Source organism: Oncorhynchus clarkii, chromosome 4, assembly GCF_045791955.1.
Source record: "Oncorhynchus clarkii lewisi isolate Uvic-CL-2024 chromosome 4, UVic_Ocla_1.0, whole genome shotgun sequence".
Taxonomy (NCBI): domain Eukaryota; kingdom Metazoa; phylum Chordata; class Actinopteri; order Salmoniformes; family Salmonidae; genus Oncorhynchus; species Oncorhynchus clarkii.
In genome coordinates this window covers 19164119-19178613 of record NC_092150.1, presented here as the reverse complement: position 1 = coordinate 19178613, position 14495 = coordinate 19164119, and the positions used below count along the sequence as shown (strand labels likewise).

General features: G+C 45.7%; 1 protein-coding gene across 1 annotated transcript in view; it reads right to left on the bottom strand.

The window, feature by feature from the left end:
* Nucleotides 1-14495, bottom strand: part of LOC139406545 (transducin-like enhancer protein 1) — a 45901-nt gene that overhangs the window by 11642 nt on the left and 19764 nt on the right. The window contains exons 3-12 of the mRNA XM_071149238.1: nucleotides 9998-10061; nucleotides 5947-5991; nucleotides 4403-4465; nucleotides 2713-2787; nucleotides 1803-2039; nucleotides 1486-1548; nucleotides 1177-1272; nucleotides 1007-1051; nucleotides 744-908; nucleotides 37-166 (exon numbers count right to left, since the gene is read on the bottom strand). Coding sequence (XP_071005339.1) covers nucleotides 37-166; nucleotides 744-908; nucleotides 1007-1051; nucleotides 1177-1272; nucleotides 1486-1548; nucleotides 1803-2039; nucleotides 2713-2787; nucleotides 4403-4465; nucleotides 5947-5991; nucleotides 9998-10061 — 983 coding nt within the window. The remainder of the gene's footprint in view (nucleotides 1-36; nucleotides 167-743; nucleotides 909-1006; nucleotides 1052-1176; nucleotides 1273-1485; nucleotides 1549-1802; nucleotides 2040-2712; nucleotides 2788-4402; nucleotides 4466-5946; nucleotides 5992-9997; nucleotides 10062-14495) is intronic.

Sequence of the window (14495 nt, the reverse complement as noted above, 5' to 3'; positions counted from 1 at the left end):
CAGTACACATGTGATCCATGATGTTCTTGGTTTTACCCAGAGGGTCAACGCCAGGTTTGCCAGGGACGGGCCGGAACTGTGGGGGTGCACTGGGGCCGGGGGTGGAGGAGTCCTGGGAACCGTGGGGGGTGCCTGGCTTCATACCTGGGGTACTGGACTTCTCCCTCTGAGACAGACACACAGAGAGAGCGAGACACAGAGAGGCAGAGCGAGAGAGAGAGATGGGGGAGAGGTGGAAGGAAGTAGAGAGAGCGAGATGGGGAGAGGAGGAGGGAGGTAAAGATTGAAAAGTGTGAAAGAGAACGAGAGGGTGTGAGAGAAGAGATCATGTGACGTGAATGTGAGATATCCTTCCATCACACCACAGTTCTCAGAGAGACACTAGGTGCTAATGCTGTGGAGTTACATGAAGGACACCCAACATGGAGAAACCACTTGGAATGGAATATTTAACAGATGGCTTCTGTATCACTGCTGTTCTATGTATCTAGAATCTATGCTGTAGAGAGGTCATGTAGAAATGCAGTAATTCACTAAGGCTCAGTAAGGCTAGGGTCACATGGGATGTGAGCGTCCTTGCCACAGAGTTGAGGCTGAATGGAAGGACCATCACTGGAACTAAGTGTGTGGGCTGAGCATGCCTCACCATGCATACAAGCACTCATCTTACCCCGGGCATAACTGTATGAAGCTGTGCGTTTGTCTCACAATAAAGGCATGTAATGGACTGATGCGGAGCATACCAGTGGCTCCCGGTCCTTGCTGCGGGAGGGGGAGGCTTGGCTGCTGGAGGAGGCCAGGGACGCAGGACTGGCCTGGGGAGGGGCGTCTTTACGAGACGGGGGCAACTTGTCCAGGCCGTTTTCTCTAGACGAGTAGGAGTGGACACTGCGGGGGGACGAGGGGTCCTGAGGGGGGGGCAGTGTTTCTCTCATCAATCTGAATCAGTCAATTATCAGAGTGATTTGGGGGATTTGAACTGAGATGCAAAGACAGGCCAACTCACCTCATCCACCACCAAATTATCATCACTCTTATCCGCATCGCTGCCCTGCAATCAAAATGTGGTATATTAGTTAAAAAATGTGCACGTACACACACCCACCTGATTACTGAATTAATGTGACAAACGCACACATATTGCTAATCAACTTTTCAGCGATGCAGCATACTAACATAGTCCGTCATGAACTCCTTCTCGTCTGCCCTCCTCTTCTTCCCGTTGCTGAGGTAGTCTGCTGTACGGCCCTTATCCCCGTTGGACATAGAGCTCTGAGGGAGGGAGAAGGAAGAGAAGGTGATGAGACGAGAGGAACTGTATAAACCATGTCAACTTCATAACCACCCCGGCTAAATGTGATGGGGGGGGAAAAAAAAGAAAAAAAAAATTCAGGGCTCAGTGTCTGTGGGAGATTGAGGATCGAGGTGAAGTGTACTATATTGCAGTGTACTTGGGTGTAGGGAACTCGGGTGTAGCGTTCTCACCGGTCCCGCTTCACGGTCTACGTCCATGATGGGCAGCATCGCCCCACGTCCCCGCAGCCAGCCAAAACAGAGCAAACACAATACAACATGACTATCACCATTCTCACACGTGGTATTTTCTTGAAATGTCTATTTCTTTAGTATATCACTATCAATTTCACACATTATTAGTCCAACCCAATCAGCTCCAACAATCTAGCCAAGCCCCAGCCTAGACCAAACCCTACACATCTCATTATTTTTCAGTCTAATCCATCCCTACCAGTCCCGTCCTTCTCTATCTTGCTCCCCTTCCTGTCCCTGTCCAAGCCCATACCTCTGTGGTGCTCTGCAGCGGCTGCAGCAGCGGCAGCCTCCAGGTGGGCCCTCTCGTGGCCCTCCTTGGCAGCCAGCTGGGCCCCCAGGGCCCCAGACAGAGCCAAGAGGCTGGACCCTCCGCCCAGCGCCAGGCCAGGGTGAGGGAGGCCCCCAGGATGGGGCCCCATTTGCATACTGTGCAGACCCTGCAAACCCTGGGCCACATGCTGGGAGAGGTGCTGCGCCTGCAGCTGTTGCTGAAAGGAGGAGAAAGAAGGAGAGAGAGAAGACAATGCAGGGTTAGAGCTGGGCTGGATGGGGGCTGTACAGGGGCTGAAGGGGGAGAGGTATACAGAAAGAGGTCTGTCTCCAGTGATGCAGGAGCCCATGCATGGTGCCATCCAAGATGGAGGGAGTGTGGAGGGAAGGAGAGTCTCCCTAGGAGAGAGAAGACTGCCACAAAATCAATCCATGGAGTGCATGATTGTTAAGAAGATGTGAAAAAAGCCAAGAAAATCAGAATCTCTCAAATAATTGTATTTCTTCATATAACACTAAAATATTTTTCTTAGGCTGTAAAAATCAATGCAATGTGCAATTTGAAAGTCCTCTGGTTTGGTGAGGCCATTGGGTTGTCTCTTGGCACACAGCAGTAGCATTGTGCAGACACACAAACAGTGTCATCTTTCATCCCTCTCTCTTCTCCCTCTCCATTTCCTAACACTCATGTCAGCCTGTTCCAGTCAAACCTGCACTAAGTGACCAATTTGTCTGTCTGTGTGTGTGTGCGCGTGTTTGTGAGCCTGTGTGTGCATGCTGGGAGGAGGGGGAATTGGCTACCCACAGAAAGCACAAACAAAATAACCGAAATAAAGATGTATGAGAGGATGAGTTAAACACTGTATGAGGTAGAGGAGGGAGTCCACGTACCCCTATCGATGCATTTAACTCCCCCATAGTCACCTGCTTGGCGCGCTCCATGGCCTGGACCACCTGTTGTTGGTGCTGTGGGACAAGCCAAGGTAACAGTGAGATGGGGAGAGGAGAAACTTAAATAAACGTCTGCATTTTAACAAAATGTAAATACATTCAATACAAAAATGTGGTATATATAGCAAGGGTTGGAACCGGTTCAGGGAACAGAACCGAAAACTGGAAAATAAAAATTTTAGGAACAGAACTCAAACCAAAAACAAAATTGATCAATACTGTTCCCGGAACAGAACCATTATTTTAAAAGCATGTGAACCGGTTAACACTAAAAACCACCATAGGCCAACACCCACCAACGTTTGATTTTGTAAATAAATAAAAAAACAGCCCCAAAAACAAATTTGTCTAGCTCCTTCCCTGACTGCCTAAATATTTGTATTTTACACTGCTCATTTGTCAGAATTTTGAAATCAGTCTTTTTATTTTTTTCCCCCACACCTATTCTTAACTGTAGATCCTTAGTACCCAGCCAGGCGCTAATTGGTCCCGCTCTCTCACCTCACTGAATGAATGAATGAATGACAAATGGATGAACGGGAAATAATTGTGCACCTTACCCTACAATATATTTTTAAATTAAGCCTAACTGAATGATAAGGAAGGTGAAGAGGCGGATTTAATTTAGAAAGACAATACTCTAATGAGAAGTTTGTTATGCCTATTTTATCAGCAGCAAATAAATTTGCTCACACGTCTTGCGGGTTGATACTATTCTCTTTTACTTCGTAAAAAGAAGCTGTTATGGGACTGTTTTATTTACTAAAACTTTATTACTAATAACATCTATTGTAAGGGAAACGAACATGTGGTACATGTTGCAGTGGGCCTTTAGAATAATGCTTGACTATCCAGCGACGCAAACGATCCCAGCCTACTGAATGAATGACAAATAGATGGAATGGGCGATAATTGTGCAAGTTACTTCACTATTAAATTGAAATAAATACTAAAATACTAAAATATTAAATACTTTGACCACATGGCTTGTAGGTTGATACCATTCTCCTTTACATTTTACTCTGTAAAAATGACCTGTTACAGGACTGTCAAATTTATTGTAAGGGAAACCAAAACATGCTGTGTGTTGCACAGCTCTTAGTCTTTGTTTGTCTCATGCCTTGTAAATGCGAAATACATCAAGCTGAGCAATGTGCATGTTAACAGTGTTAGAATAAGGCTAAACATATCCTTGACTCTATCCAAGTTGATGAGCAGGAAAGAAACGATGACAGTCAGCCTGCACAGCTGGCTGAAGAACTATTAAAATAGTGATTTTGTCAGACAGCATAGGCAACAGCTCTATAGAGATTAGACGATGACTTGGAAAGAAATAATCATTTTAATAATGAAATCATTTTAAAGTCATGAGAATAAATGGTTACTAAGTGATAAGCAGTAAATGGGCAATCGCTATCATCATAGGACTTATATTCATGTTTTTACTCTGTGTCACAGCATCTGTGTTAATGTATGTGTCTGCTTCCTGGTGGTACTGTACGTCAGAATGTTATACTGAGACTTCTTTGTTACGAGGAGCATGTGCACCAGTCTGTGGGTGGATGTCAGATAGATATTGAATGTGTTACTGATGTGTTAATATGCATGACCGTGTGTATGTGTGTGTCACCTCCTGTGACAGGAAAGGGATGAGTTGGGCACAGATCACATTCAGGCGCTTGGCGATCTCCGTCTGCAGAAAAAGAGAGGGAGAGTGTGTGAGGGAGGACACTGTGTTTTTGTGTGTGCTCATCAAAGCAAAACACACCCCAAAACCTTAGCAGGGCTGGCTGCGAGGGCGAGTGTGGTAAATATTTCAGCTCTACACATCTGGTCCATGCAAATCCAAACACTGCCAGGGAACCCAGCTAAAATATTCATGGCCAGCATCTGTGTGTGTGTGCGCCTACCTGCTGGGGGTCAGTGGGCTTAGCCATGGGCGTTTGCCTCTCTGATCCACACAGCTCTCCCTCCCTCCCCTCATTAACATAGCGGTGGCCCCCAGCAAACCTGTTAAGACCAGTAATGATATTCACGCAGAGATCATGATGACAACATCATTATGACTGGGGGTCATTAGTCTTGCTGACAGCTAGCCTCTCCTCTCTCCGGCCGGCCACACAGCCCCACACCATTCTCTACTAAGTGATTTATTGATGCTGTGGTGAACTCCCACCCACAACCTCCTTCACACTCTTCTTCCTCTCCTTCTTGCCCCCCCCCCCCCCTCCATCCGCTTCCCTCTATTCTGCAGACAGGCAGTGCCCACCCTTCAGCACTCTCCTCCATAAATCCATCAGCTCCCTCCCCAGGGAAACACAATGATTTCTTGTTAGAGAACGCCAACTACTGAATGTCATCTTCAGGAGAAAGGGAGCCAGGGAGATTGGAGAGAAGGGCAGCATGGTGGGAGGGAGAGAATGAAAATGAAAGCAAGAGAAAGAGGATAAAGAGGGGAGAACAAAATGGGAGAGTGAAATGAAAGGGGAGGCTCTTGTGCACTTGAGGAATTGACAGCCAATGAGGCAGAATGCATAAGGAAAAGGAAGAGCTAGAGAGAAAGAAAGAGAAGGAAGGAGGGTGATTTGTGTGGCTTGTCAAAATCAGAGCGATTGAGATGGTGTAACGAAGGAAGAGAGCAGACGCTCCGAAGGAAGTGACCTGATTTAAAGTGAAATTCAGCAGCATGGACTGTATACCTGCAGGAGGGAGGGAGGAAAAGACTAACAGAGATGGGCAGAGAAGGGGAGAGAGAGAGAGTAGGAGGCAGTGAGAAAGGAGAGAGGAGGCAGTGAGAGAGGAGAGAGGAGGCAGTGAGAGAAAGAGGGAGATCCAGAAGAGGAGAAAGTTAGAGAAAGAGGGAGAGAGGGTAAAGTCAGCAGCGGTAAGAGAGAGAATGTTTGAGGGGAGTAAAGAGGATGCTCCAGCTGCTTTAGGAAGGGCACATCTCTCCTCTTGTCTGTCTAGAAATAAGAATTCTGTTTGCAGATCCTATTAATGCAACAGCAGCACAGTGTCATGGGTCCACCCTTGGCGGATTAGCATTTTGTGCTGGAGGCCAGTTCACTAGATTCTCCCAGCAGCATAGCATACATAACTCCTCTAGACCCAGATTGACTAGAAAGGGAGGGAGGGAGAGGGGGAGAGATGACAATGGAAGGCGGTTGTACTCACCTGTTTGTGCATTTCAATATTAAGGCCGTAGGACATCTCATAATACTGTAAAAATGAGGCGTAAATCGATGGTTATACATTTGCATATATGTAGATCTAAAAATAAAATACACCTTTCAAGACTAGATGAATGGGCGAGTCATTTTGTTTCATTTATTTTGTGCCCTCAGCTCCAAGCTATGCCAACCTGGCATGTGAGCCCAGAGATGGTGTGTCAATCAATCGGTTCAGAACAAGGATGGAAAATCATCATCGGGCAGAGCTCAAATCATTTTAAAAACAGACGTCCCTTGTGACATTCTGACATGTCATTTTCAACAGGGTTGATTGAGGAGTAAGTAGTGAGTGATTTTATATATATATATATATATATATATATATATATATATATATATATATATATATATATATATATATATACACACACACACACACATGCATACAGTGCCTTGCGAAAATATTCGGCCCTCTTGAACTTTGCGACCTTTTGCCACATTTCAGGCTTCAAACATAAAAATATAAAACTGTATTTTTTTGTGAAGAATCAACAACAAGTGGGACACAATCATGAAGTGGAACGACATTTATTGGATATTTCAAACTTTTTTAACAAATCAAAAACTGAAAAATTGGGCGTGCAAAATTATTCAGCCCCTTTACTTTCAGTGCAGCAAACTCTCTCCAGAAGTTCAGTGAGGATCTCTGAATGATCCAATGTTGACCTAAATGACTAATGATGATAAATACAATCCACCTGTGTGTAATCAAGTCTCCGTATAAATGCACCTGCACTGTGATAGTCTCAGAGGTCCGTTAAAAGCACAGAGAGCATCATGAAGAACAAGGAACACACCAGGCAGGTCCGCGATACTGTTGTGAAGAAGTTTAAAGCCGGATTTGGATACAAAAATATTTCCCAAGCTTTAAACATCCCAAGGAGCACTGTGCAAGCGATAATATTGAAATGGAAGGAGTATCAGACCACTGCAAATCTACCAAGACCTGGCCGTCCCTCTAAACGTTCAGCTCATACAAGGAGAAGACTGATCAGAGATGCAGCCAAGAGGCCCATGATCACTCTGGATGAACTGCAGAGATCTACAGCTGAGGTGGGAGACTCTGTCCATAGGACAACAATCAGTCGTATATTGCACAAATCTGGCCTTTATGGAAGAGTGGCAAGAAGAAAGCCATTTCTTAAAGATATCCATAAAAAGTGTTGTTTAAAGTTTGCCACAAGCCACCTGGGAGACACATCAAACATGTGGAAAAAGGTGCTATGGTCAGATGAAACCAAAATTGAACTTTTTGGCAACAATGCAAAACATTATGTTTGGCGTAAAAGCAACACAGCTCATCACCCTGAACACACCATCCCCACTGTCAAACATGGTGGTGGCAGCATCATGGTTTGGGCCTGCTTTTCTTCAGCAGGGACAGGGAAGATGGTTAAAATTGATGGGAAGATGGATGGAGCCAAATACAGGACCATTCTGGAAGAAAACCTGATGGAGTCTGCAAAAGACCTGAGACTGGGACGGAGATTTGTCTTCCAACAAGACAATGATCCAAAACATAAAGCAAAATCTACAATGGAATGGTTCAAAAATAAACATATCCAGGTGTTAGAATGGCCAAGTCAAAGTCCAGACCTGAATCCAATCGAGAATCTGTGGAAAGAACTGAAAACTGCTGTTCACAAATGCTCTCCATCCAACCTCACTGAGCTCGAGCTGTTTTGCAAGAAGGAATGGGAAAACATGTCAGTCTCTCGATGTGCAAAACTGATAGAGACATACCCCAAGCGACTTACAGCTGTAATCGCAGCAAAAAATCGCACCAATAAATGTCGTTCCACTTCATGATTGTGTCCCACTTGTTGTTGATTCTTCACAAAAAAAATACAGTTTTATATCTTTATGTTTGAAGTCTGAAATGTGTCAAAAGGTCGCAAAGTTCAAGGGGGCCGAATACTTTCGCACGGCACTGTATATATATATATATACACACACACATACAGCTGGCTGTTTGTTCTGCCGCTGTGCCAAGATTCAGAGCTGTTGCTAGGCAACTTGCAGACTCCAAAATTCAGAGCCCCAAAAAAGAAGCGAGAAATGGGTAGAGTGCCAGGGCTGTGCCAGGCTACCACATAGCTCTTTTTGCAACAGTGGGGCCTGGCACCACACAGTCAGCTGCGGTTAGGGGGCTCTCTGATCACGCCTCGTCTGAACACCGCCTGCTCTAAGGGAATGTGGAGGATTACCCATATTTGGTCTGGAGACAACACGTGTGGTCCATGTGGTTTCCAGTGGGTGTGATGTTTAGTCTCTTGCCAGATGCTGGCATCAGTGGTGTTGTGTAGTCAACACACACACACAGCCAGTCTAACCCGAGACAGTTCCAAAAAAGGTCCAGTTGCCAGGACCACAAATTCCATCTAGACACAAATGCCCTAGAGCACACAAAAAAACGATACATACCCCAGCCTAAACATCAGTGCCACAGGTAACTACCAAAGCTGTGAATGAGACGAGAGACAAGGCAAGAAGGTCCTTCTATGCCATCAAAAAGAACATAAAATTTGACATACCAATTAGGACCTGGCTAAATAAACTTACTTGAATCAATACTTGAATCAGTTATAGAACCCGTTGCCCTTTATAGTTGTGAGATCTGGGGTCCGCTCACCAACCAATAATTCAAAAAAATGGGACAAACACCAAATTGAGACTCCGCATGAAGAATTCTTCAAAAATATTCTCTGTGTACAACGTAAAACACCAAATAATGTATCCAGAGCAGAATTAGGCCGATACCCACTAACAATCAAAATCCAGAAAAGAGCCGTTAAATTCTACAACCACCTAAAAGTGATTCACAAACCTTCCATAACAAAGCCATCACCTACAGAGAGATGAACCTGGAGAAGAGTCCCCTAGGCAGGGTGGTCCTGGGGCTCTGTTCACAAACAAAAACAGACCCACAGAGCCCCAGGCAGCAACACAATTAGACCCAAGAAAATCGAGAGAAAAAAAAAAGAGTAGGGAGTCTAGGAGGGGGCTGAGCACGTACCCTTGTGAAGGTAGGAAACACCTCCAATTCGCTGATCCGCAACACAGGGGGCCCACAAGGGTACGTGCTCAGCCCCCTCCTGTACTCCCTGTTCACCCATGAATGCACGCCTCCAACTCAATCACCAAGTTTGAAGACGACAACTGCTCCGCCCACAACTGCAAGCCTCTCCAGAGGGTGGTGAGGTCTGCACGCATCACCGGGGGCAAACTATCTGCCCTCCAGGACACCTACACGACCCGATTTCACAGGAAGGTCAAAAAGATCATCAAGGACACACACCACCCGAGTCACTGCCTGTTCACCCCGCGATCATCCAGAAGGCGAGGTCAGTACAGGTGCATCAAAGCAGGGACCGAGAGACTGAAAAACAGCTTCTATCTCAAGGCCATCAGACTGTTAAACAGCCATCAGTAACACAGAGGCTACTGCCAAATACAGACTTGGGGGGGGAATGTAACCTTTATTTAACTAGGCAAGTCAGTTAAGAACAAATTCCTATTTACAATGACGGCCTACCAGGGAACAGTGGTCAACTGCCTTGTTCGGTGGCAGAACATTTTTTTTTTTACCTCGTCAGCTTGGGGATTCGATCCAGCAACCTTTCGGTTACTGGCCCAAAGCGATTAGGCTACCTGTAAATACAATTGTAAATACAACCCATATTTATGCTAATTAATTTCCCCTTTGTACATCGTTATACACTGTATATAGACATATGACATTTGAAATCTCTTTATTCTTTTGGAACTTCTGTGAGTGTGATGTTTACTGTTAATTGGTTTTGTTTATTATCTACTTCACTTGCTTTGGCAAGTTTGTTTCCCATGCCAATAAAGCCCTTGAACTGTCTGCCTGCTCAGTGAAACACAATAAATCTCAACTCTTCTCCTGCAGACAAGAATCATCAGCATGGTGTTTGTTACAACACCCAAGGTGGGGTGGATTGAGTGTGTTGTTGACTGTGTGAGGGTCTCACCATAACATAGTGTCTCTGGATCTCAGTCTTCTCTGTGGCCAGTTTCTCACACTCCATCTTCAAGCTGTAAGGAAGAGGTTAAGATTTACAAGAGAGCAGATACTCATATCTATATAATACACACCCTGTTCAAAAAAGTGTTCATACAATATCATTCAAAAAGTTCCCACGCCGACAAAGACACACAGAGCCAGAAATACACACACATTAACTAACACACACATCCATGTTTAGTAGGCAGTGCAGACACCTGCAGATAGATGTGTGCCAGCAGAGATAGGATTGGGCAGGTGACAGGACATTATCGCTTCAGAGCACACCAGGAATAGTTGAGCTCACACTTAGCGCTTGCCTCCCAGCCAGACCAGACCTGACTGCAGTCAATTCAATTCAATTCAAGGGGCTTTATTGGCATGGGAAACATGTGTTAACATTGCCAAAGCAAGTGAGGTAGACAACATACAAAGTGAATATATAAAGTGAAAAACAACAAAAATTAACAGTAAACATTACACAGAGGTTTCAAAACAGTAAAGACAGTCTCTCCCAGGACCAAGGTGTCATTGAAGGGCAAGGATGGGGCGCACTTCTCCCTCCCAATCTCTTCTCTCTCTCCATTTGTCCACCTTCACCTTCTAATTGCCCTCTGTGTGTCCCCTCCCTCTCACTATTTATCAGTCCCCTCCTCCCTGTCTTCTTCCTTCCATTTGTCCATTTCTCTCTCTCTGACCCCTCCTCCCTCAGTCCTTCTGTCTTTGCCAAGTCACCCTGATGTGACCATGACCCACCATGGGACGCCAGGAATCCTCAGCCAAGCACACACACAGCGCTCCTTTAAGGAACTAGCCATCGACCTCCCCTCCCCCGTGTCCTCTATAACACACACATCCTCCCCCGTGTCCTCTATAACACACACATCCTCCCCCGTGTCCTCTATAACACACATCCTCCCCCGTGTCCTCTATAACACACATCCTCCCCCGTGTCCTCTATAACACCCATCCTCCCCCGTGTCCTCTATAACACACATCCTCCCCCGTGTCCTCTATAACACACACATCCTCCCCCGTGTCCTCTATAACACACACATCCTCCCCCGTGTCCTCTATAACACACATCCTCCCCCGTGTCCTCTATAACACACATCCTCCCCCGTGTCCTCTAACACACACATCCTCCCTCCTCCCCAGCCCAGGGTCGTATTTCACCCCGGCGGGCATGCTGCTGACTTGTTTGTGTGTAGCAGATTTATGCGGGGGAGAGCAGTGAGGGCCTGGGAAATTAGAATATGATTAATACTGCAACATTACCAGGCTACAACAGGTAATAACAGCACATCCGCTCCCCTTCAGAAGGCCGGCGCTGCCACCCATAATTGACTCATTTATCACCGCCAGGGAGGAGACGGGAGAGGGAGGAGATTGAGGGATGGGAGGGGCGGGTGAGAGCTTGGGGGATTAAATTCATTCCCCTGATAGATTTTATTATAGTGGAGTAGCCCCCCGCAGAGGTCCCCATGGCAGGATTTCTGAAAAGTGACAATTCTATCCGTATCCGTTCACCTAGACAAGGGCCAGGCTGGGCGTTTCCGAGGGTGACTTTCCTCAAGTTGTGTGGAGGGAAACATGCTAACACCGATGACATATACAAACACCGATCCTGGAGTTAGGAATAATTGATCTCAGATCAGGGTAAATATACTATTTTCATAATGTTTAATGGATTTACAACATGTAATTAAAGTACAGGAAACAGTCAAGCTGAGTGAAGTGGTGAGCCCTTACTGAGGTTCCAGAGGATTCTGGAGTGCTGAGGGGGCAGGAGAGATGGATTCTCAGACAGGCAGGTTATCAGGAGTTGAGAAGACTGGTTCTGTATTCCATGCCTTGACAGACTGGGGTTCAGTGGAAAAGTGCATTCATTGAGGCCAATGTCTAATTAAATCCCACAGGTCACAGACAACGCCGAAGAACATGGCTGACGTTTTACATTCTCCCAAACAATTGTGTAATTTTGTTATGTGTTTTGCGCAACTTATTTTTTTAACTGATTGTGTACTTCATGTTGCTGCTACAGGTCTCTTATGACCGAAAATAACTTCTGGACATCAGAAAAGTGATTACTCACCACGGACTGGAAGAATATCCTGCTTTCACTGGAACAGGCCCAGATCCATACTTTTGCATGAAGAAAAGACGCCGGAAAAGGAGACGCCGGAAAAGGGGACGCAGACTGGGGGATCCTTCTGAGAAGCTGGAGGCGAGCAAGTAAACTCCCAATGCCTTCCATTCTACTTGCTAACGTGCAATCGTTAGAAAATCAAATTGATTAACTATTATTAAGATTATCCTACCAACGGGACATTAAAAATTCTAACATATTATGTTTCACCGAGATGTGGCTGAACGAAAAAACAAACAAGAGCTGCCGGGATTTTCCATGCACCGGCAGAACAGAGACGCTACCTCTGGTAAGACGAGGGGTGAGGGTGTGTGTCTATTTGTCAATAACAGCTGGTGCGCGATGCCTAATATTAAAGAAGTCTCGAGATATTGCTCGCCTGAGGTAGAATACTTTATGATAAGTTGCCAACCACCATCTACCAAGAGAGTTCTCATCGGTATTATTCGTAGCCATCTATTTCCCACCACAAAGCGAAGCTCGCACTAAGACCGCACTCAACCAACACTATAAAAAGGCCATAAGCACATCTATCAGTCCAGTGTTTAATTGCTAAATTGTAATTATTTCGCCACTATGGCCTATTTATTGCCTTACCTCCCTAATCTTACCTCATTTGCACACACACACACACACACATATGACTTAATATTCTCTATTGTGTTATTGACTGCATGTTTGTTTATTCCATGTGTAAATCTGTGTTGTTGTTTGTGTCACACTGCTTTGCTTTATCTTGGCCAGGTCGCAGTTGTAAATGAGAACTTGTTCTCAACTAGCCAGCTGGTTAAATGAAGGTGAAAAAAAAGCAAAGAAGAAAATGCTCACCCAGAAGCGGCGCTCCTAGTGGCCGGGGACTTTAAAGCAGGCAAAATTAAATCAGTTTTACCATATTTTTACCAGCATGTCACATGTGCAACTATGGGGGGGGGGGGGAACAAATCCTAGACCTTTACTCCACACACAGCGATGCATACAGAGCTCTCCCCCGCCCTCCATTTGGCAAATCTGACCACAATTCTATCCTCCTGATTTCTGCTTACAAGCGAAAACTAAAGCAGGAAGTACCAGTGACGCGCTCAACACAGAAGTGGTCAGATGACACGGATGCTACACTACAGGACTGTTTTGCTAGCACAGACTGGAATATGTTCTGGGATTCATCCAATGGCATTGAGGAATACACCACCTCAGTCATTGGCTTCATCAATAAGTGCGTTGATGACGTCGTCCCCACAGTGATACATATCCCAACCAGAAGCCAAGGCTAGAGCTTTCAAGGAGTGGGAGACTAATCTGGACGCTTATAAGAAATCCCGCTATGCCCTCAGGAAACCATCAAACAAGCAAAGCATCAACACCGGATTAAGATTGAATCCTACTACACCGGTTCTGATGATTGTCGGATGTGGCAGGGCTTGAAAACTATTACGGACTACAAAGGGACTCTCAGACGCGAGCTTCCCAGTGACACAAGCTTACCAGACAAGCTAAATGTATTTTATGTTCACTTCGAGGCAATCAACACTGAAGCATGCACGAGAGCACCAGATGTTCTGGATGGCTGTGTGATAATGCTCTTGGTAACCGATGTGAGCAAAACCTTTAAATAGGTCAACATTCAAAGCCGCTGGGCCAGACGGATTACCAGGACGTGTACTCAAAGCATGCGCAGACCAACTGTCAAGTGTCTTCACTGACATTTTCAACCTCTCCCTGACCGAGTCTATAATACCTACATGTTTTAAGCAGACCACCATAGTTCCTGTGCCCAAGGAAGCGAAGGTAACCTGCCTAAATGAATACCGCCCCGTGGCACTCACATCGGTAGCCATGAAGTGCTTTGAAAGGCTGATCATGGCTCACATCAACAGCATCCTCCCAGACACCCTAGGTCCACTCCAATTCGCATACCACCCCAACAGATTACGCAATCTCAAACACTCCACACTGCCCTTTCCCATCTGGACAAATGGAACACCTATGTGAGAATGCTGTTCATTGACTACAGCTCAGCATTCAACACCATAGTGGCCACGAAGCTCATCACTAAGCTAAGGACCCTGGGACTAAACACCTCCCTCTGCAACTGGATCTTGGACTTCCTGACAGGTCGTCCCCAGGTGGTAAGAGTAGGCTTCAATACGTCTGCCACACTAATCCTTAACACTGGGGCCCCTCAGGGGTGTGTACTTAATCCCCTCCTGTATTCCAAGTTCACCCACAACTGCATGGCCAAACACGACTCCAACACCATCATTAAGTTTGCTGACGACACAACAGTGGTAGGACTGATCAGCGACAACGATGAGACAGC